An 11390-nucleotide genomic window follows, 5' to 3' on the forward strand; every position below is an offset into this window, starting at 1 on the left:
CATGGTTATTTTCCAGTAAGAGACAAGTCAACACTAGCATCATTCTGTCTTTGTTCCATACTCTGTGTGTAACAAAGGGTACGGTCCAACGGGCGCTGCAAGTGCTTTGTAGCGTTTTTACTTCTTTCTCTTTCTTCATTCGAATCCGAGGAATAGAACAAAAGGGAGAAACGCTGCGCAGAATTTGTAGCGGTTGTTGGACCGCACCCAAAGATAGGATGATTGTGACGATCATACGGTCTGTTCTTTTCAGCTGCACTACTTAAATAGTGCAATAAGTTAGAAAACTTATGGCTCCTGCATAAGACGCGGTAATGCTTACCGCGCGGCGGAAGTTCGCGCGACAGCCAATCAATATGCTGCTTTCCGTAATAATCTTCTAGCTCTTACGGAAAAATAACATATTAATTGGCTATTGCGCGGACTTCCGCCGCGCGACAAGCATTACCGCGTCCTGTGTGCAGGAGCCAATATACTTGTCTCACTTTAACTTATTGCATCAGTTCAGCAGTGCAGCTGAAAAGAACAGACCAACAGATAAAGACTTGGTTTACATCGTGCACTTAATACGCGTACTAAATCGTGTTACGACGTCCCGGCGGATTGCGGCCACGCTGCCGTGAAGAATAGCGCTCGAACCCTAGCACGGGATAAGATCGCAATTTTTCGGGTTAAACGAATCGCGTGATTCTACGGGGATCCGTGCGATCAAGGGTAATCGCGATGGATTTCGCGCAAGACGCGTAGTATAACCACCGTGGCGTAACCTTACGGTGGGTCGGATAGTCGCAGGCTTTAATCATAGTTTCGCGCGTATAGAAATAATGTAGATAACGACTTACCAGTGGTCGTCCACCACGCGGTTGCTCTCTGTACCCCTGAATGGCGCTCTCGTGGCTTACATGAATCAGCACCTCCTGGTGATCTCTAGATGCTGCGGACTCTGGGAAGGGAGCGGTGCACTTGGACACGGTGCATTTAGACACAGCCAATCACAGCATCGTGTACTTAGAGACATTTGTAGGGTCCCTTGGAACAGCGACTTGTGATTGGACTGTGTCCAATTGCCTCGTGTCCAACTGATATACATCCCTCTGGGAAACCGTTCTGGATCGCGCGGCGGCAAGTTCGAATATTCGAATCACTTGTAATTGACCGATGGGCACTAGGGAGGAACACCGCACGTCGCGGTTTCGCTTAGGCGTAGGAGAAAATGTGCCATGTAAAGGGACGTCTACATTGGAAGTAAATAGCAAGAAGTAGGAAGTAAGAGTAAGAAATTGACCAACCACAGTCGAATGTGAGAAGAATAATCAACTATGATTGGTCAATTTCTTATTCTTACTTCCTACTTCTTACTGCTTACTTCCAATGTAGACGTCCCTTTAAAGGGACGTTTACATTGGAAGTAAGCAGTAAGAAGTAGGAAGTAAGAATAAGAAATTAACCAATCATAGTTGATTATTCTTCTCACATTCGACTGTGGTTGGTCAATTTCTACAGATTTACTACAGATTACTGGCGTTGCGAACGTTAAATGAACCAAATTAACCAACCAAACGCTACCGTGATTACGAAACGAAAAAACGCTTCATATTTCAGTAGTTTGTCTCAAATCGTGCGTGCCAGTTAGAGAAAAATCGTTTTGAGAAAAACGCGTTTAAAGTTTCGGGTACTATTTAAGCTTATATTTCTAGTATAACTTATATAAGTTTCAACCTAATCAGCGATTCCAGGCCCATAGAGCAAACATACCCGAATCGTTTTTTGTTACCTAGAATTCATAGAACTTTCGTGGACTGCATATGTCTCACGAAATTTTAAACGGTTCGGTGAGCGCCAGATTTGACTTGCGCGCCACTTCGAATAATAGGTTTAACTTACGCAATTTTTCGAATTTTTCGATGCGATAAGTAAGAATAGAGTTTTAAAAATATATAGTTTAATAAAATGTAAAAAAAGAAAAATCGATTTTTTGACCAGAGAAACGATATATTGCCCCCTTAAAAACATTATTTTGACTATCTGTTCTATCTGGGATACTAATTCGTTTTATCACCGTTCAATATTATATCGTTGCATCGAGTATCCCGACTCTCTGGTGCAATGCACTTGAAAGTCGCGTATATTGACTTCCGATAAGAATGCAGCGACAACTTTCTCCGAAAGTGAAATCTGCGACAGCGAGAAAGTTAACATTGTAATAATTTAAATAGAAAAAATCGCTTTGTACTTTATATATCACATAATCTTATGTTCTAATCCTTTCTTTTAATACAAAATCAGTAACCACATTGTTAATATATTTTAATGTATTACATTTTAACACGGTAATCATTGTTTGTAGTCGTATTTATGCTGAAAGTTTTAGTTGAAATTTAACGTAAAACACATTATAATATTCCATAGATAAATCATGAAAATTAATTAATCTTATATTTAATAATTTCACACTTATGACGTCATATTTGTAATCGTAATTCATAATAAATTTGTCTTAAATTACAGCTTGAATGAAATTTTGACTAACAGTTATATAATTATTACTTGGTGTTTGCTGGGATGTTGTTTCTCACAGTTCAATTAAGATATTTTAATATATGTGTTTTGAAACATCCGTTTATTTAAGCACAGTAATGTATACAATGTTGAGAGTTACACAATGAATTGGTTTACACATATAAGAAATTTATCATTTATTTAAACAACAATTACATCTACGCATATATTATATATACATAAGCAATTATATACTATATATAAAAGCAGTTATTCACGCAGATGGAATATTTGTTTATATGACAGATATGAAAGTATGAAAGCCATCAGTAGAAGGAGCAATAAAATCAGTGAAAAGTGACCAACAAGTCGCCGATACTTATGGAATCCAAAGAGGCGAGAGTATGGTCATTTCTCGTCAAGTCACTCCCGTAACAACATCTCTGAGTGTGCACATTTGCTTTTTACCTGCGTTATACTTGCGTTTCAACGTTCAAACAGTGTAATTATAATTGTATAATCGAGTCAGAAACAAGTGAGTATTAAATAGTGTTTTCCTTATTATTCAGTGTTTTTCTCATGCGCGCCGTTTCTTTTCTAAATAATCTCTCACATAACATAAGTGTTCGAAATACATCATGTGTATATCCTAAAAATGTTTTGCGATATCTTTAGGATATCTCAATGATATATTTTGAACATTTCTGCTGTATGGGTTGTTAGCCGCAAGATTCATTATATTGGTTGCTTCTTTTACAGTGGATAAAGAACCGATCGTATTTTCGTATTTAGAGGATAAAACGGGAGAAAAGTTAGATAAGATGTACGGATTTAAGCCTTCTTTCCTCAAAGTGCAACCTAGCTGCTGCTTATTGCCACCGCAATTTGTCTTCAATGCGCAAAAGATACGCAATGTGAAAGTGTATGAAGATGATATTTGGATGGTCTCATTTCCTCGAACTGGTAAACATTTAAACCGCTTCTTTTTAACAGACATAGTTATATCATAAAAAAATCAACTGTAATAAATAGAACCAGAAATCTTAAAAGTCACAAATGATTTCATATTGCGTAACTACGTTTAAGTTTTTTTAGGGATAGTTTTTTTTTCATTTGATTTGATGAAGTTTTCCCCTTAGGCAGCCATTGGATGCAAGAAATGATATGGTGTATTGGAAATGATTTTGATTATGCAAAAAGTCGCACTTTGCACTTTGTCGAACGATGTCCTCTGCTCGAGTAAGTCAATTCGTAATTTATTAACTTAATAAATTAACAACTTAGCAGTACATTATCTCTTTTTCCTTTTATTTCGGCAGAACTTCATCTATCTTAATTGGCGAGCAATTCAAAACTTCGTTAGCAAAATTAGGCGACGACCCATTTGAGTACGTGATAAATAAGTCAAGACCGCGATATATTAAAACGCACTTACCTTGGACTCTATTGCCAAAAGAGCTTAGCGAGAAGAAGCCAAAGGTAAAAATACAATATTGTGTAAATAGAGGAGCATATTACGTTCGCTTCATTCTCTTCACACCTCTACGCCTCTTTATAATGTATCGACACATTACAGATAATTTACGTCACGAGAAATCCGAAGGACACATGCGTTAGTTATTATCACTACTGTAAAACGTTTCATAATATGCAAGGAAGCTTCGACGAGTTTGCAGAGTTAATGTTACAAGATAACGGTACGTTAAATTATATATTTTTTTTATTAGTAGATTATCGTCAGTTTTTTATCATTTTTCAATTTTTGGCGTAGAAATTCACTTTTTATTAAATGCTGTGTATAATCTATATTCTTATTATACGTAATTTTCTAATATATTTTTTACTACATTTTAATAAATACCATGACGATTTTGTATAAACTATAATTATTTAACAAATATCAAATATAAGATCAACAAATTAACAAGTTTAAAACTTAAATTATTATTAAAATTATTAAAATTATTTTATATAAAATATAAAAATAAAAAAAATTAAATTAAATTAAAAAATTAAAAAGTAAAAAACAATGTATTATTCAGTTCCCATGGCTCCATTTTGGAAACATGTTTTGCCATTTTGGAAGATGAGAGATCAGGAAAACGTATTATTCCTTACATACAAAGAAATGAAACAGGTAAAGTGGAAAATGTATTTATATATCACGGTATATTCACGATAGATATCCTTTGCTGAAACGTGTATTATACTTTACAGAATCAAGCTGCGACAATTAAGAAAACTGCAGCATTTTTAGGCAAGAACGTGACGGATGAACAAATCGCCAAACTATGTGAACACTTGACATTTTCGAAGATGGCCGCAAATCCGTCGGTGAATTTTGAGTTTATGTTATCAGATGAAAACCGGCAAGAAGATCCAAATTACAAGTTTATTAGGAAAGGAAAAATTGGCGACTGGATAAACTATATGTCGGAGGATTTGTCACAACGTTTCGACAAATGGACCGAGGAGAATTTGCGCGGAACAGGTCTGCAATTTTGTACGAATGTTGTAGATGACGAAGAATAAATAATTATGACGATCATGCGATACTGCAATATTATAAACACGGTATGCTAAAATACACTCTAGCTAGACGGTTGAGTTTTTGACAACAATTTTTATATCAAATGTACGTTGTTATTAATTGTGTGATGCAAGCAATAATGCATTTACCATATCTATTAATACTATTCTATATCTTGTTAATAATATTTGTTATTTCGAATAGTTAAAATTAATAATATTCTATCAACTAATATATTTGCTATATTATAGTTATTTTGTGTGAACATACTAAATGCAAATATGGGATGTTATTGCAGAAAATTATATTTACTACACTATTATAAGAGATATTTACACTATTCTTATAATAATAAGAGATTTTTATTGACAAAATAAACTATGATACGAACGTGCAGCGTAAAATTATAAGACGTATGTCATTATATATGTCATAAAAATGAAAGGTTTCTTAATTGTTTTATTTAAGAATGTGCCGGATATCACAATCTATTTTATTTAAATTAATTTATTCTAATCTCTAATTTGCAATTTGCAACAGTTAAATTTTGATTTTTTCAATTTTTTGTAATTGCCGGATAATATCCGGTTATCCGGTAACAATAAATGCCGGATTATCCGGTATCCGGCACATCCCTAATTATATTGCATTAATCCAATAACATCTAATTATTATTTTTATACTCAATCTTCCTTAAATATTAAAGATAACTCAACTAAATACCTTTCAGGTAGAACACAAAATCATATAAAAGTCAAAATGACGTCAGATGATTTAAAAGTGATGTCATTTTGACGTCAAATGATACCATTTTCATGACAATTTCATGACATTAATGTCAAAATGACATCATTTTTATATAATTTGACGTCATTTTGACTTTTATATGACTTTGTGTTCTACCTGGGTAGCCGAGGGTAATATGAGAGGAATAGAAAATACAACGCAATGTATCATATATGTATGTTTCATATATTTTTATATATATTTTTATATATATTTATATATATTTTATATATATTTTATATATATTTTATATATATATTTTATATATATTTTTATATATATTTATATATATTCAATAACACACACACACACATTTAACAAAAATAACTTATGACAATGAACAGGTTGAGAATACCCCTTGGCCAAATTTTTACTTAACATATTTTAATACTGAATAGAATTTAATCGTGTGTCTTATATATTTGATTGGATTTAATGCAATACGTGTAATTTTGTAACGACAGATTCTTCGGCAAATTCACGCAAAGTCGACATTACAACGGCATAAAAATTACTTTCTTACCTTACTTCCGGTCCTTTCATAATTTTTCACATATTTCAGACACGCGCGCACACAACTACTGTTCATGACGCGCGTACGCACGTCTCTATTCATTGCGAAGTGCGACGGTGATGTCAACGTAGTGTTAAGATGCTAGATCTGCAAAGATGGCGCTGATTTGTGTTGTGTCAGATTTTTAAAATTGATTTGAACCTTATCGAGTTTTGACACGACGTGGGAATTAGCTCGTAAGTTGTACTTTCGCAAATACAGCAATCATATTGAAATTCAACGAGCCATACCGTGGCGGTGGGGCGCACCAATAGTCACGTGTAATGTCGTGTACAGGTAGCATTTTGCACTTAACCTAGTCATGTTGAACCTTGAACCGTCATCGCGTATATGAAGTTCACGGAACTTCGTGAGACATTACGAGATGTAGGAAAGAATCCTCGTTGAATCTGACTGAAGAAAGAATTGTTGGCAGAGCCACGTCGATACAGAAATATATTGTGCGGCAGATCGTGTAGTCCGGCAGAAAACGCAACGCTGATTAGTAGTTTATCGCCTGGACTTCCTCGTCGTCCGCAAACTGGTGACAACGAGGTTCGATTGGATGCAGATAAAATTTACACCTGGCTGAGATGCCGAAAATAAAGATCAGGCAAACGCCAAACCCCCGTTGGTTAAGGCAACGCGAGTTAGGTGTTAAGTTCCCTCTAGGTCACAGTGACCAATTTCATAAGACTCTTTACTCCTCTATGCAACCCGTAACCTCGTGGGATCACGGGGACAACTTAACTACTGCGAGGCACGGTGGTGTGTTTAATTTAGAATATTCACCAGATGGGTAAGTAATAACAATTATTTTTGTCAATGTGTATCTCAAATAATCTCGTGCTCATGGAATGCACTCTATCAATAAATATTTTTAAATTAAAGCCATGTTTCATATATAATAAATATTGCAGGTCTCTCTTGTTAGCAGCATGTGAGAAGAAAAGTATCTTAATGTTTGACCCATTGTGCAGGAGATTGATTCATGCTATAGATAATGCTCATAGTGATTGTGTCAATTGCGTAAGGTTCGTAAAGCAAATCTTGTAATTATATCTTTGTAATTGTATAAAAAAAACTGGATGTATAATATTTGACATTGGCAATAATATTAGGTTCCTGGATCCACGTATGTTTGCGACCTGTTCAGACGATAGCACAGTAGCTCTATGGGATGCTAGAAACTTAAAGCACAGGATAAGAACACTTCAAGGGCATTCTAATTGGGTCAAAAACATAGAATATAGTCCAAAGGATAGCCTATTATTGACTAGTGGATTTGATGGTAGCATATATACTTGGGATATTAATAGGTTAGTAGTATCCAAATCATATTTTGACAGATACATGACAGATTCTCTATCTGTCAGTGTGTATGATCGTTTAATTAATATATCTTGCAATCTGTTATACAGCTTTACAGAGGATAATTTTGTTTACAATCGAGTTTTTCATACAAATGGACTAATGCGAACAAGACTTAGTCCTGATGCTAGTAAAATGTTAATATGCACTACTTCAGGATATCTCATTATAATACATAATCTTAAACTCAGTACACTAACTCAGGACTTGGCAGGATTTAAGGTATATGGCTATATAGCAAATTTAATATAAATATTATTTTATATTACTATCTTTTTTACACGATTATTTATAAACTCGTAAAAAAGTTATTTTCATTATTCTAAACAAATTTGATCATATTCTTACAGCCAAATATGTATAGACTAATGCAGTTGTCTCAAACTACTATACCGGTTGCTGCGAGTTTCACTCATTTGTTTGCTCACTCCCGTACTCACAATAGAGTTGAGTTCCTTACCGATTTTCCCATGGGTGATGATGCCGAAGTGATATCGAGTCTTCAAGTTCACCCACAGGGATGGTGCGCCTTATCTAGAAACGTTAGCAATGGGGAGAAATCTGAGGTTTGGTTTCGCGCGATAAAAAGCATTATTAGCAATTTTTTTTTTCATTCATCGTTAAATTTCTCATTGACATATTCTTTCATTTCACAGTGGACCTGCGTCCACGACATACAAGAACGTGACGCAACAAACAATTTGGAACATACGAAGGAAAGCGAAGAGACTGCTCCGCAATTCAACGAGTTGACTGTGGAGGAGTTCGAGGACTTTCAACAACCACAACCGTCGCGTTCGGGTATCACGTCTTCCTTCGTGATAGAGAGTGCGAATCGTGCCAGAGTAGTACATACCGTATCGGATGTAAGATCGAATTCATTTGTATCCACGGACGGCGCATCGTCGGTTAGACCGCCGAGGACAAGTTGGCAGGTAACGCCGCGTAGGAATGTACGTTCCGCGAGGAGTATGGATAGAATGCGTACGGATAGAAACGTAGTGCGAGCGAACTTCGACATGGTCGAAGTAAATTCGAATGCGAACAACGCTGACGCAAGAGTAAACGCGATTATTGAGGAAAGAGAGGAGGATCAGTATGTGGACGATAATAACGAGACCCCAGGGCATAATGCGTTATTGTCCGACGAGAGAGATCGAGAATATCGGTCTCCGAGACCAAATTCTCAGCTCAACGATTTACGGCGACGTAACGTGATCGACAATTTTGCCAGTGGTAACGTAGAGCTGCACGTTAGCACAACTGACGTGTGGGAAGCACTCGTAGCGATCAGAGAAGCTAGACTTCGGAGGGAACGCGAGAGAGAGTTTTATCCCGCCGCCGACAGGAGGGACTGGCTCCCTAGAGCGAACAACGGCGTGAGCGTGAATATTCCGCGATCGTCCCATACGGTTGTGATAATCGGCGACAGGACCCGGGTGCAGAATCAAAACCGGCAGAATCTGCAGACCATGTACGCTATACCGAGAAACCACAAGATACACCAGAACACGCCCAGATTAACGCACTACATCGAGGAGCCCAATGTTGGTTCCGGTTATATCAAGGAATTGTGCTTCTCGGCCGACGGTAGATTGATATGCTCACCATTCGGTTATGGGGTACGGTTACTGGCGTTCTCGAGCAATTGCACGGAGTTGTCCAACTGCGTACCATCCGTCAACGAGTCCGTACCACTTCACGAGTTAGCGACCAATGCTAGTCATTCCGATATTGTGGTTAGCACCAAATTTTCCCCTAGACATTGCTTGCTCGTGTCCGGCTGCCTTGGTGGCAAGATTGTTTGGCATCAGCCGGTAGTTTAGCTAAATTGATAATTTACTATAGGCAATATTATTTTCTATCCATTGGTAATATAGATAGGTAGACAGATGTTGCCGCTTTGTGCAAAAACAAATCATTGTAGAGAATCGCGCCGACTATGCAGAATGAATCTTTCTTTTTTCTCTTTTCCTTTCTTAATTGTCATTTTTATTCGATGCATATGTCTTTTTAATGAATGTTTTTCAATATATTATTATACTGTTCCACATTTTCTACTATTATACACTCTCTATGTTGATAATACGCATAACGAATTAAATTCTACAGGATTTACATTTGCATATATCTTTGAGAGAAAGACGAGAATCACTAAGAGAAGCATGATATTTTAGTTGCACATTAATGTAACGTGACATTAGTGTAACGCTCACACTCATGTGATATAATTAATTAAACAAAAACCGACATTTAATATCACTAACTTTTCACTAATTAATACGAGCCAAACTGTAGATAGTGATATCGACAAAAACGTATTAATGTGCAATCATGAATGTATTAATAATGTAATCAATTCTATAGTATTGTTTTCGTGTATTTTATTCGAAGCAAGATTTTTTATAATTTATTTCGGATTATAATCAATTTAATTATTATTATCGATCGAATTATTATTATTATTATCAATCGTACAAAGAAATAAAAACATTTATTTTCAATATGTATGATTGTATTTTTCCAGATGAAATATTTTTGAAAGTATAATAGAGAATGCGCATTAAAAATTGTAACGCAAGACGCACATTCCATATTATAGACAAAAATGAAGATTAGATATTTATATTAATATTTGCCGTTTATTATTGAATATAGTGTGTCACATGTATCGATATTGATCTGTTTCCGATTTATATAAGGAATATTATTAATTATGTACGCGTTTTACCTAAATGAGAGGATTCTATCTTTCATAAATATTATTAATATAATTAATAATTTATTAATATCTTTTGTTATATTATTTTATATAGCGTTAATATCACATAATACACACACACACACACACACAATAACATAATCTCTTGTTATCGTAATATATCCCTCCTTTCAAAACAAATTTTTTAAATTATAATGAAGAAATCAAAATTCAGAAACTTATAAAATAAAAAAGCATGAATCAAAAATTAGAATTCTTTTGTCAATTTGGACTTGAGTTTTATTTAGTGAAAATGTTAAGGAGATAAAATTTTCTTGTCTGTTCTCATTATTGGAGAGTATTTCGTCCAGATTTTACTTCTCTATATTTTTCTAACCGGAAGATTGTTTTAGTTTTTGACAAAAAATATTATAATGTGCGCCAAATATCATATACTCCTCTTACCTCTCGTATATATACGTATATTAATTAACCCATACGAAATGCAATCAATGACTAATGTTCTGTAAATAATGTACTTCGTGTCATACATGAATATCTAATATTCTTTTGTTCTGATCGCACTTTTGTTTATCATCATTAAGATCTCTCTCCTTCTCATTAGAAATTTCTTTTAAACTCTCAGGGCCGATTTTTCAATAATAGTTTAAACTTAGATTTCAACTTAAATTCTGTTTAAACAAAACAAACGCATTTTTAAAATGACAAATTAAGTTTAAACTTGAATCCAAGTTTAAACTGCTATTGAAAAAAAAATCGCCCCTCAATCTACGTATAAGAAAATCATCATTAATAGTAGAAAATGTGGGCCATCCTCTATTGTTTGAGATATTTCCTCACATATTAAACATGTTGAACATTATATTTTTTCGGAAACATATATATATATATATATATATATATATATATATATATATATATATATATAT

At 34.8% G+C, this 11390-nt stretch overlaps 2 protein-coding genes across 3 annotated transcripts in view; both read left to right on the forward strand.

Moving 5' to 3' along the window:
- Nucleotides 1–5416, forward strand: part of LOC116841632 (luciferin sulfotransferase-like) — a 6907-nt gene extending 1491 nt beyond the window's left edge. Inside the window, exons 2-8 of the mRNA XM_032809797.1 lie at nucleotides 2806–3034; nucleotides 3259–3462; nucleotides 3639–3738; nucleotides 3819–3978; nucleotides 4076–4196; nucleotides 4542–4636; nucleotides 4717–5416. Coding sequence (XP_032665688.1) covers nucleotide 3034; nucleotides 3259–3462; nucleotides 3639–3738; nucleotides 3819–3978; nucleotides 4076–4196; nucleotides 4542–4636; nucleotides 4717–5031 — 996 coding nt within the window. The 5' untranslated portion in view covers nucleotides 2806–3033 and the 3' untranslated portion in view covers nucleotides 5032–5416. The remainder of the gene's footprint in view (nucleotides 1–2805; nucleotides 3035–3258; nucleotides 3463–3638; nucleotides 3739–3818; nucleotides 3979–4075; nucleotides 4197–4541; nucleotides 4637–4716) is intronic.
- A 1005-nt stretch (nucleotides 5417–6421) lies between these two features.
- LOC116841666 (DDB1- and CUL4-associated factor 10) lies at nucleotides 6422–10858 on the forward strand. Of its 2 annotated transcripts, XM_032809892.1 has the most exons (7): nucleotides 6422–6565; nucleotides 6666–7167; nucleotides 7289–7402; nucleotides 7490–7687; nucleotides 7790–7961; nucleotides 8090–8305; nucleotides 8396–10858. In XM_032809892.1, the coding sequence occupies exons 2-7, from the start codon at nucleotides 6962–6964 to the stop codon at nucleotides 9563–9565; spliced, it is 2076 nt and encodes a 691-aa protein (XP_032665783.1). In that variant the 5' UTR covers nucleotides 6422–6565; nucleotides 6666–6961; the 3' UTR covers nucleotides 9566–10858. The 2 variants fall into 2 exon arrangements, with proteins under 2 accessions (XP_032665783.1, XP_032665782.1); XM_032809891.1 differs by having other exon boundaries at nucleotides 6444–7167.
- The last annotated feature ends 532 nt before the right edge of the window (nucleotides 10859–11390 follow it).

This window comes from Odontomachus brunneus, unplaced genomic scaffold (assembly GCF_010583005.1).
Source record: "Odontomachus brunneus isolate Ranch 3 - 2012 unplaced genomic scaffold, Obru_v1 Obru_scaffold_017, whole genome shotgun sequence".
NCBI classification, from domain to species: domain Eukaryota; kingdom Metazoa; phylum Arthropoda; class Insecta; order Hymenoptera; family Formicidae; genus Odontomachus; species Odontomachus brunneus.